General features: G+C 42.3%; 1 protein-coding gene across 3 annotated transcripts in view; it reads left to right on the forward strand.

Annotated features, from left to right (window-relative positions):
* GRID2 (glutamate ionotropic receptor delta type subunit 2) overlaps positions 1-6,427 on the forward strand; it is a 698,274-nt gene extending 691,847 nt beyond the window's left edge. The window contains exons 15-16 of one of the 3 annotated variants that reach the window (XR_005564017.1): positions 1,611-3,813; positions 5,853-5,939. Coding sequence is in view for 2 of the 3 variants with exons in the window: in XM_027731749.2 (XP_027587550.1) it covers positions 1,611-1,851; positions 5,853-6,275 (664 nt within the window). In the remaining variant the exon portion in view is untranslated. Of the gene's footprint in view, positions 1-1,610; positions 4,319-5,852 lie in introns of those variants that run through there. The other 2 variants (XM_027731749.2, XM_039382594.1) reach the window with 2 other exon arrangements.
* The last annotated feature ends 11,491 nt before the right edge of the window (positions 6,428-17,918 follow it).

The raw sequence follows: 17,918 nt of genomic DNA on the forward strand, positions 1-17,918 counted from the left end.
TGTTTGCCCCTCTCCAGGGCTGGACCTTCAGCGATGTAGTGTCAGCAGGCACTGCACAGAATTTGTCCCACTTCTTATAAACACAAAGCTATACGAAGAAGGTGATTCTGGCATCTCCAAGGATATGTGTATTGCCTGTGATCTGTTCCTTGAGGGCACTGTTCCCTTGGGTACAGCACAGAGGTGAACAAGCAGTTCCCTTCTGAACAGGTGAGGATCTCAGGCACCACTTGTAGTACTAAGTAGGAAGTGGAAGCCCATTCCAGAGCTGTGCTGAGATTTCAGCCACTGGTAGCTGTGTCAGGTCTCCCATTCCTGGTAGGACCACAGCATAAATATATGGTCATTTGGATGTGCCATAGAAAATTAGGTGACTTCACTGACACAACTGCCTATTCAAGCAGCATGGGAGACTGAGTAAATTCTGTATAGAGCAGTTGCTCTGTGCTTCCGAGGTGCATTCAAACTCCCTTTCAAGGTTGATGATGTAGACCACTGCATTGAGCTGTTATGGTAGCCCTGAGACAGTAGGACAGCTTTTCTTCCCCCTCTGATGCAGTACAGTCTCTGGCAGCAACATCCCAGACCTCTGCTGGTTTGTGTGCACTTGGATTTCTTTGCATGCTGTGTCAAATGATTGCACAAGTAATTGTTTGTCTTCCAACACTGAAATGAAAAACAAATTTATTATGTAAAGGAAAACATTCCCTCTGTTTTATTCTTTTTAGATGTGATCATTGAATTTTTTATTTTGGATAACCAGAGATACCCAGCTGTTACTGTAGTCATTTCTGGATGTTTTTAAAAAAAACACTCTCCTCAGGAATAAATGAACTAAATATGAAAATCTTCTTACAAATAAAATTCTCATTTCTCAAACTGCTCATCCCACAGGAAGTCTAGTTAAGTGCATTGTCCTTGCAAGCTGCCCAGTAAATCTTCATGGGCTGGATATGTAGGTCCAAGGACAAGTGAATTCCACAGCAAGGAACCTTCCTGTGGAATCACTTATCATCGGGTCACGTTCTCACGTTAAGCAAGATTAGTTTAGGTCGCCACTGTCTGTAACAAGATGGCTTTGTTCTCTCTCTCTCTCCAAAGCAGCAAGTAGGTAACCTAATAAGGATCAATTTAGATCAGTTAGGATCAATAAAGTGTAACTTGTGATCCATCTGGACTGTATTTTCCTTCTGGTTTGGGGGTTTTTTTAATTGAAATGTCTCTTCTCCAGTGATTAAAATGCAAAATATTGTCAAATATATAATGCACTACGAAAGTCTACTGACATAGTCTGTAGTGAAAGCCAATTAAGAAAATACGGTATATGAAGTAAAGCCTTTTCATTAAGGTTGATAAAAGAAGACAAGAGAGAGTCATGTGTGCTTTCCTGTATCTGGAGTAGAACATGGATATCTATGTGCTCAGTCTAACAGGCAACCCCATATTCAAGCTTTCTTTTCTGGCTAAATCAGTCTGCCTGGGTTCATCAGCTTCTTGGCTTTCCAAGACATATGGGAAGGTTGCAAGTAGCCAGATTCCATCCTCACACTCTCAGGTGCCGCTGTCCACTGCCCCACTGTAACCACTGACTTCTGTGCTTTCCCCTCCAGGATTTTGGAGCTGCAGCAGAATGGCGACATGGACATACTGAAGCATAAATGGTGGCCGAAGAACGGTCAGTGTGATCTTTACTCATCTGTGGATACCAAACAGAAAGGAGGTGCCCTGGACATAAAAAGTTTTGCAGGTGTTTTCTGCATCCTCGCTGCAGGGATTGTCCTATCCTGTTTCATTGCAATGTTGGAAACGTGGTGGAATAAAAGGAAAGGCTCCCGGGTTCCATCAAAAGAGGTATTAGACCCTCCATTTCTCCTGGGGAATTTTCATGCACCCTAAATAATGCTGCCTTGACTTTATAGCACTAGAGAGGGTGGGTAATCAAATTTTGAGATACTTCATTAGCTTCCTGATTTTTTAAGATAAATTATGTTCCTCAAAACCTTTTAAGCTATTCTTTCTAGAAATAAATTATTTGAATGGAAATAAATATATGTTGATGATGTATAAATATGCAACTATTCTGAGTAAAACACATCTGTTACTTGTAGAATAGTACATTATTAATACATCAATATTTGGTTCATTATTCCCATTGGTGACAGCTAATTCTCACCAGGTTTCTTGGTTACTTCTTGAAAAATATATCCCCTAAGCTCAATGGCTGAGTCTTGTCCCCATTTTCAGAAATACTGACCTGTTGAGACTTCCATGAACTTCAGTTCTCATTATTGCATCTGAAGTCCAGGGAAGTAAGGCTACATTAGATTTTTCAGGTTCAGGCCAGGCTTATTTCTGAAATCTACTACAGACTTGTTTCAGAAAATCTTGGACGGAGGCCACAGGGAGATATGTTATTTTACATCTGAGATGAGTTTGCTTCTACACCTGCATGTGTAATGCTTTCCTTCCTGTGGTAACCTACCTGTCCCTTTACCAGCCATCTGAGCCTTATGCAACTTTATACCAAATTTCTTACCTTTATAATTAAGTATTTACATCTACAAAATACTAAAAAAAAATCAGGGAAAAAACAATTTATTAAAATAAACCTGGCAGCAACACCCAAAGCTGAACCCAAATATGAGCTTTAGTGACACACTGTCAAATATAGCTTTTCTGTCTGTGTAGCTTAGGCACATCTGTGTAGCTTGTGGGGTATTGCTGTTAATTTGTGTGCAGTGGTCTTGCTTTCTCTGCAGTTTCTCCATTGTGTTTATTCCTGCTAATCTAATGCTGTATATTAGGGAAGGATTAATTACCCTACCTAATTAGACAGCATTGGCACTGATGTTAAAATACGTTTAATCTTTTCTTGCCTGTTTTAATTCCCAAGCTTTTTTTTTTTTTTTTTTGTTCAAGATCTGGACCGGACCATTATTAAAAGGAAAAAAAAAAAGGAATCTCTAGTCTTTAAATTGGGTTTCTCAGGAGTGGAAACCATATAGTTTCAACTGGTAAATTATTTTAAAAACCTAAAATTTACTTGATTGTTGTTCATCCAAACATTCAGAACTTCATACTTCATATTTATCTGATGCAAAACAGGAAAATCAATAACAAAGGAAAACAAAAAAAACACACAGATATTTTATACAACTAAAAAATTTCTATTTCAATTTTCAAATGCTGAGAAATTCAAGTGTATACTTTCCACAAATGGTATAATTTGGCCTCCTTGATCTTTGCTATATGGTCATTAGTTTAGCATTTAAAATTGCATCTCAACGCTAAATTGAAAAGCTTGGCTCAAAACTGAGTTTAACAAGGACGTATGTGCTGAATGTCCTCATTATCCTGGATGTGGGGGTCATTCAGCAAGAAATACATCTTAACTAACTTTCTTAAAATTCATTTTAGCTTCCATGAAATCCATTGGCTCTTCCAGGCCACTAGTCCAGAATCGGGGGTCAGATTGGGCCACTTTGTGGTCAGCAAGCCAACCCTTTTTCCTGGTGGCTGCCATCTTGTGCTCCAGAATGCAAGCATTTATACTGAAAAAAATTGTCTTATGGTTGCGAAGATAACATTTCGGTCGCGTGCCAGAAGTAACCCATTCAATGATGTCTGCCTGAGTCTGCAGACAGCCTTAAACAGTAGCTCTGAGAGAAGTATGAACCGCCCCAGTAATCTCAATGGGATGTTGACTCTGAAGCCTGATGATAATTTAAATGTGAAAACTGCTGAATATTTCACTACTGATCACACAAGAGAGAAGAGGAAAGATCATATTATGGAGATATGCACAATCTTACTGTGAGTGGGTCTCATTTTGGTGTATCAGTTGGGTGGAGATTGGGTTGTGGGCTAAGCATGGGAGAGTATCACCGCTTATATATTTTCACTGGTCTGACCCTAGCCCCAAATGCATCTCTGTAAAAGAAAGAGGACTATTTTGAGTAACTTGTAGAGGCTCAGAAATTATGAAATTCCAATCTTTTCCCAATTGGCATTTTAAATTACAAAGTGTTTGTATGTTTTTTTTTCAAAATTAAAAACAAACAAACAAAACCCAAGCAAAAGAGAAAAATATTTAGGACTGTCCCTCGGAGACATAGTCATGACTTGCACGTGCTAATGGAGCCTCTGTATATTTCTTTAGCTTTCTGATGTGGCCCCAGTTCTCCTGCATCCATATGCAGCTCCAAATTTTTTAGGAGAGAGCGTTTGGTGAATGCGTTTGGATTTGATGTCACCTGTGTGGTTGTTATGTGCATCCATGTCTATGTCACATGTGAATAAACTATAGACAGAAAGCTAAGTCCGAGAAATGAGCACTGCATTTTTTCCTTCCCGTGATGAGCTCAAACCAAAGCCTCTGTGGTCAGTGATCATCCAGTCCCTGGGAGATCCCTGATGCCCTGTTCCCTGCCCCTTTTCCCCTGGTTTGCCTCCCTGTCCTTGCCTTCGGAGGGTAAAATCCCAGAGAGGAGCTGGCCTCTCAGTCTCCTTCCAGTTGGGCTCTGTGTTCGGCGTGGTACCAGTGCAAATGTTCAGTGATCCATTTCGCTAAATAGATGAACACCTGCAGTTTATTCTAGGTGTGGACTTTTTCGGAGTGCTTGACTTCATTCCTAGACAAAGGAGGGATCTCAAGCCCATTCGGTATACTAGTTTTGCCATTGATTCAGGGAGCTCTGGATCAAGCCAGTCATTGAATTTCAGTAATCAAGGCTGGAAGTCATCAGTGCACATCTATCGGCTGCCTAATTATCCTCTGTGAGGTCCTAGAGTGTGAGATATTTCTAGTGGCCTGGAAGAGCCAGTAAATTTCACAGAGATTAAGGTAAATTTTAAGGTTAGTTGAAATTGATTTTTGTTCTGAATGAGCTGTGCAACCTAGACTGAGGGAATACCCCTATACGTGTATACTTAATGCTACTTTGAATTAAGCTTTGCAGTTAAGTAGAAATATGTATGTACAATACAGGTGATTTACTGGGTCACCTGGGATTTCCTCCTCTTTTTTAACTTCTGTTCATTTAAATTCTCAATTATGACAAACAAACCTGTTTAATTGAGTTCTCTGGGAGGAGAGATTTAAGAAGGAAAAGGGACAGAGGTAAGAGGAGCGATGATATAGTATGATAAATAATCAGGCCGCCTTCTCATCCACAAAAGTATAATTCCATCAGAATAGATGGAACTGCTTCTTTGTAGGTAAGAAAATAATTAATCCCTCTGTTGGCATTGTAATTTAAAATCGGCTGGTGTACTCCTTTCTGTGTGATGTCAATGAGTCACCAGCACTTGGATTTTTCCTCTGTATGTTCAGCTTTTCTATACCGCAATTTACATTATAAAGGCAATAAGGAACCTGAGATGTTTCTAGCCCTTCCTTGAATCCTGAGAGGATGACAAAGATGGCAACCTGATCCCTCAGAGCCTCCCATGTTGACATCCAAATTTAGTTCTCCTTGCGGAGTTGAAGAACTGGCATCATTCCAGGCATTTGAGATTATGCATTTTACTGTTAAGCAGCTGTTGCTAGTCTAACCCACCTAGCTCCGAACCTGGCTTTTCCTGAAAATCTACCAGTGGTGCTTTGAGGTTTTTTGTTTGGATACAGGGTTTGAAGGTAGCTGTGGTGTAAGGGTCTGCCTCGGTTTGGCTTCACCCCCCTGGCTTCAGGCGACGGGGTGTTTGCTGGTGACATTCAGAGACACCGTGAGCCAACAGCCAGCTCTAGTTAATTGTGCATTGTGCTTCCCGAGCCGTTCTGATCACCCTGTGAAACTTCAATGCAGCACAAACGGCGGTGGTGAGTGGTGCCTCTTGTTTTTCTCATTCCCCAGGACGACAAGGAGATCGACCTGGAGCACCTCCACAGGCGTGTGAACAGCCTCTGCACAGACGACGACAGTCCCCATAAACAGTTCTCCACCTCATCGATTGACTTGACCCCGCTGGACATTGACACTTTACCCACACGTCAGGCACTGGAGCAAATCAGTGACTTCAGAAACACTCACATCACCACAACCACCTTCATACCAGAGCAGATCCAGACTCTGAGCCGCACTCTGTCTGCTAAAGCCGCTTCGGGTTTCTCCTTCGGCAGCGTGCCCGAGCACCGAACTGGCCCTTTCAGGCACAGGGCACCCAACGGTGGCTTTTTCAGAAGCCCCATCAAAACAATGTCATCTATCCCTTACCAACCAACTCCTACTCTGGGTCTGAATATTGGTAGTGACCCAGACCGAGGCACCTCCATCTGAGCACCAGAACAAGTTTCTTCACTGTTTCTTATTTAGGACTCCCTTTGCAAGGAGCAGCTGTAATATTGTGGGACTAACATGGATGTAACCTTTCTTCTTTTCCTTATTTTTTGGTTTTGAGGGTTGTGGTTTGGGGGTTTTTTTATTTGTTTGAGGGTTATTTTCTGTTTGGGTTGTTTGGGGTTTTTTCCTTTATTTTATTTAAGAATCAGAATTATTAGTAGCAACTCTTCCTCCTCCTCTTCTCTGCTTTCTCAGTCTGGTCTCTTCTGTCTCCCCTTATTCTCTTTACTACTTGAATCACTTATTCTTTGGTTTATCACCGCGTTAGGTTTTGGTTACTTCAGGCTTTTCATATACTTTAAATATAGGAAATGTGCAGCGATTCATGCATAGAAAAACCCTGAGGATTACTTTACAGAAGGGCATTTGCTCCTCCTCCCCCACCACCTTTTTTTACTATAATTGCAATAACTTAAGTATTTTTCATGTACTCTGCTGCATCCGGTCAGCGCTCCACTGCTGTGTGTCCTTTTAACTGTGGACCAAAGGCAAACCCTGCAGTTCAAAAAATGGAAAAAATTAAAAAAAAAAGGCAAAAAGACAAAAGAAGTAAAAAAAAAAGAATGGAAAACAAATGAAGTTAAAAGATCATTCAGGCCCCATAATGTAAGAATGCAATTTTGTAGGATTACAAAAAGCCATTACTATGCCAGTAAAGACTACAGTTAAATCTACTTTTGCACTGCAACAGTGCATATGACCTTTATGTGATTGTACAGTGTTAAAAGTTTTTCTTATGTACAGTAAACTGTATCATATGGCAGAAGCCTCTGTTGTGTTAAATAAATTAGTATCTCATACATATATATATATACATATATACACAAAGGTATGTGTATATATATATACATGTATATATAGCTATAAAATGGCAGCCGTTGCTATTGCAATTCATTTAATAAAGCTTTAGTAAAAATGTGTTGTATACAGGAGAGATGTACAGTGCAGGGTGTCTTTTCATTTAGAAAAGACGGGTTGCTTTAATGTTATTCTGACTTGCATCGTTTGCCAACAGAGCATATTTTATACTTTTTTATTAGAACATCCGGGGCAATTTAAGGTTTGTACCTAGATGTAACTCCTTTGGTTAGGTTTTGCATTGGCTATTGAGCATTCTATAAGGCTAATCTTGATAATTTTCCTTTTAATTAATTAGACAAATGGAACTCTGTCTTAGGTATACCATGCTCATGAACAACTAATATAGCTCTAGAGAAGTTAAACATAGATCAAAGGTTAATAAATCCTTTTCCAAGTCAGTACAGTTGATCAATACAATAATGGTGTTAGTAGAGAAAAAAAAATAAGCCCTTGAGATATACAGATGTGGCCTTAATTATAATCATGTATTGTTCTAAGGAAAAAAAATATGAACAGGCGCTCATTTTAACCCTTTCTATGTTAAGTTAGGTTTAGAGGAGCTGTGTATTTTTTACATTAGTGCCAACTGTATAGAGTAAGAAAAAGAACAGCAGTGAGAGCAAAACCAGTGCCCACTTTGGCACCAGCTTTTTTAAGTAACACTGTTACCTGTTAGAAACATAGGAAGAGCTTTCAATTTGTAATCCTTAAAACTAAAAATGCGGTTAAGTAGAAAGCAAGCAGTTTATCCTGTGAGTTTTTTGGTTTGGTTTTCTTTTAAATGCAACCATACACATATTTTAATCTAACTCATTCTTTGGCTAGGATTAATAGGAATCAGCCTATGTGATTTGCTTTAGGATAAATTAAAAGGTATATTCTTCAGATCTATTCTATTTTGATGCTAATTCTGTTCTGGGGGAGCATCTTGTACTGTCACTGTTTTTTGTACTAAATCTTCAAATATTGTCTACTGTGTAAGGCAGAACGAATTCTTATCGTGCAAAAGGCCATTTTGTTTCCAGGGTAGCAAGTGTCTAAAAGCATGCACAACTTGCTTCCCCCTTGTAACATTCATGAACTCATCCACACTTCTGAGTAAAAAAAAAAAAAAAAAAAAAAAAAAAAAAAAAAAAAAAAAAAAAAAAAAAAAAAAAAAAAAAAAAGAGAAAAAAAGAGAAAATTTCTTTCCAACAAGCTACATAGGGACATACCAGATGTTGCAGTGATTTTAGCTATTAAAAAACCTGTTAACCATGTACGATATTTAAAATAGGCCTATTTTGATGTGTTGCCTATTATACAGATACACAAAACACTTTTTGGAGGCCTCAGTTACAAGTGGCAGAGCTTTCTGTGTATAATTTGTCTAAATAATTTGTCTAATAAAATTGTTTTCTAAACTTGTGTTTCTTCCTGTTTAATTGCTGAGTGCTATAGGGTTTTCAGCATAGGTCAATGTGTCCACTTATAAATGTTTTTGCTGCACTGTTACTGAAGGGGATTTAGCCCATGGAGATGGGATGAGCTTGCCAGGTTGCTGTGAGTCAGCTCATTGAAGAGCATCCAAGGTTTACCATGTTTATCAATGTCAGACTTAGGTTTCAGAAAACATTTACAAACAACATTTTGGAGAATGATTTTGGAGTTCATCAGCAATAACATGTATGGGACATGATTTGCAGATATACTGCATCCCACCTTCATCTGTTTTAGTGTAATGTAGGCATTTTCTTGGAACACAGCCTTTATTTTTATAGAATCACATTCTGCCATCTTTATTTGTACAGAGGTTAGTTTGCTCTGGAGCTGGACATACACTACCTAAAACAAAAGTTTTTGCATGAGAGAAGGGAGCCCATATTTCATTCATGATGGCTTTCTCAATTTTTAAGTTTCATTAACACATTAACCTTAATGACCTAGTCATTAGCAAGCTGTGCAGAATCACTTCAATAACATCAGCCATGACAATTTAACTTTCAGCATCCAAAATTTGTCTGCTGGCTTTTTACATTCATTGTATTTTATTTACTTAAATAATATTTTTGACCTCTTACAGTTTTCTATTAAGCTTACCAGGCTTTCAGGGGATTTCATTTTATAGTTTCAAAAGTACATTGGAAGGAGTCCTCAATTCATTGCTACATGAGAAAAATCTGAATACAGATAACTTAAAACTCTAAAGGAAGTTAGATTATTGAAAGTGACTTGAGGTTACAATTTAAAGGTGCCTGTGTAATAATGCCAATAGGCTCGTAAGTATGTGGGCACTAAAAACCTAGCCACAGGATGGTAGAAGCTTTTATAATCAGGCTTTTATTATTTCATAAAAAATCAACCAAGAGACAAGCTCTAATTACTTTATATGAGGCAGAGCTATGGCAAACTGAGGCACTGACCCTACAAGCCCTCATGCACCTTACAGCACATCTAGTAGGGATTCCCTTAACCACAAGGACGCTTGAATGATCAGGGCCCTAGTTTTAGACTACTGCTGATCTGTAAAGTAATCATAACCCCTTGGAAAGTGTTGTCTTGCCTGTATCATAAGTCATTCACTTAAACAGAGGCATTGCCCGTGTCATTTACACTCACAGACACACCTCTCTAGAGCTAGGTGGTTTTACAGACACTACATACAGACTCTCTGTAATAGGCTACGTCAAGGCAAACCCTATGTGACGCTTGCTTTTCTTTAAATAAAAATCCAGTGAAGTAATAGTGTTAAAGACTGTCATGTGTGTGCTGCAGTATCTCCAGTGGAGATACAAGCCAGCTGTATAAAGATGAGTTGTTTACATGGTGATTGCAGTCATACGACCATTCTGAGATACCAGCTGCAAACAAAAAGTGAGCAGTGGAAGAAAACATTTTTATCTGATTTCAAAAAATTACTTATTAAGATGCTTCTATTGACCAATGGTGAAATACCAGGAGATAAATAGTCCTGCTGAGCCAATCAAGTGAATGATTATAGCCGTCACTGACACAGCACAGCGCGACCAGGACAAAGTCTCCTGTGTTTCTGTCTTGTCTTCACAAAACAAAGTGCTCATATTGTGTCCCTAACTAAATCAGATTTTTTAGAAGCACCTTTTTATTTCTGACTTCCATAGGATGTTATGAAATGAGAGCATAAAGCTGCCTTTCTTCAAACACTCACAGTAGCTGGGTCAATACAGTTTACTGGAGGTTAATGCCCCTGATAAGTTTAATTTCTCAACTCTGCATGAAGGTAATGACACGAAAAGGAAACCAGCTTCCCATGTGCAGGCTCATGCTGTAGTTAATGAAAAAATAGTCTTCAAAACAACAAAGGCATCATACCAACACAGCCCTGCTTTAACCATTTTTCTCTCAGTCCCAATATCCATGTTTCATCTTCACTCTGCAGAGCTATTTTGAAATAAAAGTCAAAACCAAGTATCTACCCCTTAATTTGAATCATAGACAAAGGTTTTGATAAACACTGTGACATGAACACACACATGCACATGTCATATCAGGAGCAGTGGGCAACTGTGAAGACATCATCATGATTTATCAGGTTTTCATGTCTCACCCAAGGCATTGTTCATGAGGTCAGAAATAGATGCCTCCAAAGGAAGGTCAGAACAGGCAAAATGATTCACAGCTGAACAAATTGCTAACCCAAAAAAATTGCACCAATGACCAAAAATTACAAGACTCAAGAATTTAATTAACGAAAAAAATACTTTTCAAGAGGTATAGTTATAAAAATAAATTTATTATCTCTCAGAACTTACAAAATCTGCCCCCCTCACTCCCATTCATTGCACTAGTGTGATGCTTTGTGTGTACTACAGAATCTATTTCTGTAACATCTGTCAGAAAAAAGGAAAACATTACAGCTGGAAAACTGAACTCTCAAGTCATTAACTACTGTACTCCATGTCACACAGGAAATTTGAGGCAGGAGGAAGAATTCAGCATCTCAGAGCCAGTACACTCATATAAGGGAAAAAATAAATCTTTCCTCCCCCACATGCTGAGATGGGGTTTTAGCTGAGATGCAAGCAGGGAGCCAAGGAGAGGGTTACACCACACAGCTGGGCTGGTAGCAGGAAGGGGCAATGGTTTTCCTGCTCACAGGCCAGAGATACACTTTCACCACTGTTCCTTCTGCCCCAGCAGTCATTTCAGACCAGTTTTGGCCCCTTAAGAAGAGCAGGGGCTGTTAGGTACACACCTGAGGCTCATAAGCAGGTCTATAGAGGCAGAGATGTAGGTTGTGCATTTTTCCCTAGCTCCTATCAGACAAGTTTGTGATCCCGCCAGCAGCTGGAGGACGCCACATGTCAGGGCAGGCGGTCTTTGTACTCCAGGTTATTCTCCCACAGCGAGCTTTCCCTGGGTGTGCTGGTTATGCTGCCTGAAGTAGGACATATATGAACAAGTACAGTGACTATATGAGCCCTTCTACAAATGGCTGGGATCAATAACTGCCATACCAGTGGAAAAAGAAAGCTACCTGCAGGCCAACATGCTCAGGACACCCATTCACCACGACATGACAGCTCAGTGCTTCTGTAGCTAATTATTCCTATCAGCACTAGGAAGGCCAACATTTCTTTCAATGCAAGATAATTTTTTGTTCATTTGCAAATCTAGCTATAATCCATTAAAAGACTGACCCACCAAATCAAAATGAAGAGTTTAAAGTCAAACCCATTAATAAAAGGCCTGGGCAATGCACATTTATGTCTGCACGAGACAGTCATCAAGCTCCTGAAGCAGCCACCTAGCTGCAGGTGCTCCCCTAGGTTGCTCTCCTGGCCCCTGCAGCAGATGATGTGGCATCATAGTAAACTTGGTCTCACAGGGCATGAAAACTGGCAGCTGTATTGAGTTTGTTGGCAAAGATGCTCACAGACACACCCATCCACTTAATTTGAGGGTTCATACCTGGTTACCCAACAGGACAGCCAAGCTTTGCCTGCCTTTCCCCTTCTTGCAGGGCTGCAGCAGCAGCATTGCTGCACAGGGTGCAGTATCCCCAGTCCCCTACACTGGTACACAGCTATAGATGGGACATCACCAGAAAAGTGTAGCAAGGAGGTGAAAAGCAGCCCCTTCCTTCTCAGCTGCCTCTTCTAATTCCACAGCTTTCCTGTTAGCTCTCTCACTCATTATGTGTGGGATGCATCAACTGGATCAAAGCCCCATCTGCAAATATCCACGAGAATCAGCCTCGTGATGGAAATACCATACTCTCCTTCTACATATAGGAAAATGCCCCACCTGAATCTAACTTTGTTGCCACTCAAAGAAAGACTCAGAGATGTCGCTTACTCCCCTTACTTGATTGCAGAGAGACCCTCTTTTCCTACTCAGCACAATCAGAAGCAGACAGGAGATTCTGATGCAAGCATTTTTCCTGGGAGTCTGGTGTGAAGGTGCTTAATATTATACAACTGCTAGAAATTAAAAAGCACAGTTGGAAAAAAAAACACCTTCTTGTGGGTCATTTGTGTTGTATTTGCTTCACTCTTAAGTCTAGCTCATGTCCCTGTCAAATGCCAGGGAAAAAAATAGGAGGAGCGGGCAGCTCTGTGAGTGCATTGTAGCCCTGCCACCGCTGGTAAGCTTGCCTTTCTCCCCCACTGGTCAGGGACATGCTTCTTCACACACACAGTGGGGAGGTCTTGTTTGGTTTTGAATATTCCCTGTGTATGAATATTCGCTGTGGACCACAGTAATCACAGCTGACCCATGTTGTTACTAATTAATTCTTTTCCTTACACACGGGGGAACGGGAGAAAGAAAGCAAATACTGTGAACAATGCAAATAATGTGGTTACTTGCTACTCATGCTATCTGACGCATTTTTAAGGAGTAGTCTCTGTGGCATGACAGCTAACCCAGCAAGAAATTGATGCAGTGTAACAAAAAAGCATGTTACTTTATGAAATAGTGCTCAGGCTACACTGGACTGGTTTGTCTTGCTCTAACTTTTACAGACCTTTCTGAATAATATCTGCTGTTGCTTGGATTGGTTTTATATTTCCCCAGGTTTTGGAGACTGCAGATGAAGTCTTCTTACTTCCCCCCCTCTAGCAAAACAGAATTCCCTAAACCCCTTTATGTGACTAAAAATTATCATGTCAGTCTATCTATACAAAACAGAAGGTATAGCTGATTTGGGACACAGGGATCTTTGTTTTTCCTACATCAAGATAAAAGATAGGTAGAACTAGAGGGGATACACCTGGAAATCTGACTTTTCACAAACACATTTATTGTTTTCAATAAATATCACTGTCATCTTCACTTTTAAAGATGTGCTGCATCATCTGACAAATGTAGGCCTGTTCATATGTATATTAAGTCTGTTGTGTCTTGTATGAGTTGTTTGAAAAGGGAAAACATATCCATAAATACTCTTAAACATTTATTCCATAAGTATTGACACATACAAGCAGCTTTCCTTCCAAAACTTACAGCCAGTGGATTATTATCCATGGCATTACAGCCAGACAGTTATTATCCATGGCATATAATAATTTGCTGGAGTATAAATAGAAGTCAACCTGAAGTACAGACAGGAATTTCTGTTTCATGGGTTGAAGCCATGTAAGGAACTATCAGGCATGGTGCATTTGCATGCACATCTCCATCCTTTACCCCATGCTTCGTATTCCTGAGTAAATGGTGGTCACTTGCTAAAGCATGGACAAAAATAAAAATAAAATTAAATTTAAAAACAAACGAACAAACAAAAACAAACAAAACCCCCACCAAACAAGTGGAAGAGATAAGGAAAAAACCCACTTTTAGCACTGATTACTCTGCTGCTGGAGTTGGAAGCCTCCGAACATAGCATACTATTTTTAGTACAGTTGTGTAACACCTAGCTGAATTTTTCCTTTATGGCGAGTTTTGGCTTTAATCTGGTCAATTTTCAAACATTGCTTGGTTGAGGCAATGACAGACTGAAGGGGCTAAATTTGTCCTTGTATCTTAGCCCGGCTTGAATTTACAGCTATCCATCATCTCGCGCACACCTTCTGCCTCAGATATCCACGGCGTTTGCTCGTCGAGGGAGCTATCCGGCTCCTCACCGCTGCCGGCGGCCTCGCACGGGGGATCTGTGCGGAGGGAGCCGGGGTGCAGGGGCGGGGAAAGGCGGGAAGCCGGCGGGAAGAGCCGCGGTGAAGGAGCGGCGACACGGGACGGCTTTGGCGGCGGGATCGGCGGCCCTGCCCTGCCCTGCCCTGCCCTGCCCTGCCCTGCCCTGGCGGCGCTGCCGTTCCGGGCGCCGCCCGGGCGGTGGCGCTGCGGCACCGCCTCCCGCTCCGGCACAGCCCCGGCGCCTGCGGCCCGCTCGGTGCCGCCGGTGCCTCGACGCGGGGGGGCAAGGGGGGGGATCGGCCTGGGAGCAGCCCGGGGCCGGGGGGTTCTTGTCCCCGACAAGTGCCTCGGGGGCGCCGCCGGCGGCTTTTCGTCCCCCGTCGCCGTGCCCCTCTCCCCCGGTGCGGGGGTGGGAGTGTCGCGGAGTCGTGCGCGGCCGCGGTGGTCCCGCGGCGGCCGGAGGAGCCCCATTTCCCGGGAAACGGGGCGGGCCGCGCCGCTATGCCGCCGGGATAATGGCGAGGGCCAGCGCCGTGTCACCTCTTGTGTGCGCTTTCCAAAGAGGAGCCCGGGCGTGGAGAATGGGACACAGACCGCCATTGTGCCGGCGACACTTTAATCGCCCACACCTACAATATTCAACCTGCTGCCGGCAGCGGGGCGGCCCCGGGGCGCACACCCCACCCGAGGGGACGGGGTGGTGGCCTCACCGCCGTCTCGCCGGGGAGAAGCTTTTCGGGGCACCTTCAGCCGCGTGGCGTGGGCTGTGTGAGCCCGACTGGCGAGTGGTGCCCACCGAGCACTGCCCACTGCCAGGGCAGGTGCCCCGAGCTGGGAGACGTAGGAGAGAAATGCCCTCGTGTCCATCCCAGACGGCGGTGGCAGGGCACTCAAGGACCTGGTGGAGACACCAGGCTTTTATTAAGCAAAGCAGCTTTTGCTGGACTTTGCTTGTGTGCTGCCTTTCCATGGATGTCACCTCCCCTTGCTCTCACCAGGATGCAAAGGCACACAGGCCTACAGCAGAGATAATTTCTTATAGTGTGGATGCAACAACTGTGCTGAAGCAAGCTGTGGGGTTTTCTGCTCCATGAACCAGGCAGGGTGGGATGCTTGTTACTTCTGTTACTCCTACCATCCCTCCTTCCAAAGCTGAACAACTCTGGTTCTCACACTGAACTCTTGTGTGACCCCTGTAGGGGTTGTCACACAGACTGTGAGAGCCATACACCTGGGCTACTGAAAACTGCGGGTTCCTGATGGAAGGTCCCAAGCCTCAGCAGACCATCAGCTGTGTCTAGCCTCACCTTCTGCCTCAACGGAGCTTTTACACACTGCAGATGAACACTAGGCTTCACCCTTTGGGAGTTTCTAAAACTTTTATGGAGTTCAAAGCATCCTGCATGCCTGGAAAATAAAAATGCTTACAAGTCTCCCTCCAGCTCCAGACCAAGCAGGTCTGCAGATCACGGGTATGCCAGATGCCAGAAGTATGGATCTTGCTGCAGTCAGGAAGCCTACTGTCACAGGAGAACTGCTTCCCAAGAGCTACAGGACTGCAACTGAGCATTGGTGTTTGAACAAACCTGATGAGAACACTGTCACTGACGAGAACACTGCAAGCAATGCTGTGCTGAAGCTGTCTGTTGGCTAATAGACTGAAGAGAGTCTTCTGCATAGCTTGGAATTTTGAGATGCCCCTAAAGCTTAATTCCCTTAAATGCTTAATTTTTGTGTATGTCTTTCTGTCTTAACCCCATGAAAAAAAAATGGTTCTAGTTTTTAGCAAGTAAAAATTCTTAAGACATCCTACTCTACAAGGTAGAGGACCAGATGAAGATATCTTCAGAAGGGTTTGTTTTCACAGCCTTTCACAAGGGTAGTTCCTGAAAGTTCTGTTGTTGCTGTGTTGGAAATGGACAGTTCCTAGAAGCCACTTTGCTCTTTGCTGTCAGGGATTAAATGGAAGGATTTCCCGTGGATGGCAAGGTAGTATTTTTTCTTGGCTGACAAGTGTTTCTTTCGTGGATAAATACCTCTGAGTTGCTGAGCAGCACCAGCTTGGGTCTATTCACTTGCTTTTCTCCCCTTATGAGGGACCGCTGTTCCCCACATTATTTTGGCTTGTGTAACTGTAAATATTTACTATTTACATTTTAGAGACCTTCTCTCCTCAGGAGACCCAGAAAGGTTCAAATTCCGAGCTGGCTTTTCCACAACTAAGAAACCTCCTTCAGGCACAGGGCTGCCTAATTGTCAAGAGCTTTGTGGGTGATGGATGTGAGAACATGATCAAGGCCCAGTACAATTGAAGCAGCTCCCCTAAGCTCCCAGGTTACTGCTGAAGTAATGCTGCTGTTGCAAGGCAGACTGTTTCAGATGTTGGGTTTTTTCCTTTTCTTCCTCTTGCTTACATCAGCTGTTATTTTTTCCTGACTTGTCCATCGATATGTTATTACTGTGCCACAGAGAGACTTCAAGCTAACTTTTTAGTTTATACCTCAAGCCTATGATTAGAATGTTTTTCCAGAGCAAACCTTTATAACAGTACATTGGCTAAAGTGAGAGTGAAGGAGGGAATGCTGTAGCAATCAGTTAAAAAACCCAAATCTAGTACCAGCAAATCTGGAGTACTTACACTCCCTGGGCTCTTGTGCAAGAGACGGTGAGAGCAAGTGGAAGTGACCAGATGTGATTTGAAGGGAATATGTTGTCTTATCTCTGTGGATGGATTGATGTTAATTTTCTGATCTTAAAGCAGATGAAGTATTGTTCGTATGCTGTAAAACTGTTGATGGCACTGGTCATTTTCTTGGCTAAGTGATTTATATTAGCAAAATATCCCAACTAGCAGCGTAATGAAAGCATGCTAGATAACACTTGTTCATAAAGTAGGGATGGTCATTAGTGTTCTGTTACTGCTCATTTCAAGAGTGACTAAAATGATGGACCTGTGGGTGGTGCATGTGAGCACGCACAAGCCCTGCAGAATTGTTCCTGCTGCAATGGGCGAACAAACTACACCTGGAATAACATTACTGTTAGAGACGTGAGGAGCTCAAGGATTGGGAAGGTATAAAGCCTCCGACAAAAGCAGATCCCTTGGGTCTGATATTAGTATTCCCATTACATTAAAGCAGTCTTTCACTGCAAGGAAATGCTTCCAATTGTGTGCAGTGTATAAATATTTTTCGGTCATTAACCCTTCTTCCTCCAAAAGCTTAGCTCTGGATTATGCTTAGTTATACACATCCTCATCCAAAAGCTGCTTGTCTGAGCTATTGCCCACACTCTGGGTTACAGTTCCTGTCAGAAGCAGTGTCCAAGCCAATGCAGACCTCTACAGTCAGATTTTTTCAGCTTAGGACAGGAGAAAACTGCTTGCCATCTTCCCAACAAGGTCCTCTGATTGTCTGGGGCCATGGCAGTATGCATCAGACCATGGCAACAGCCCTGTAAACCCCTGTGTGGTGAGCCTTGATGGTTTGGTTTGGTTTTTCTGGAGGCCTGTTTTTCAAAGTGCCACACAGCTGAGAAGTGCCTGAACTCTCCAAGACTTTGGTGGGACTGAAGGCATTTAGCAATTTTAATGGAACCTCCTTGACAAGCCAAGGGTAATAAAAG

Source organism: Pipra filicauda, unplaced genomic scaffold (genome assembly GCF_003945595.2).
Source record: "Pipra filicauda isolate LSUMZ 115617 unplaced genomic scaffold, ASM394559v2 scaffold111_size4109106_pilon, whole genome shotgun sequence".
Classification (NCBI taxonomy): Eukaryota; Metazoa; Chordata; class Aves; order Passeriformes; family Pipridae; genus Pipra; species Pipra filicauda.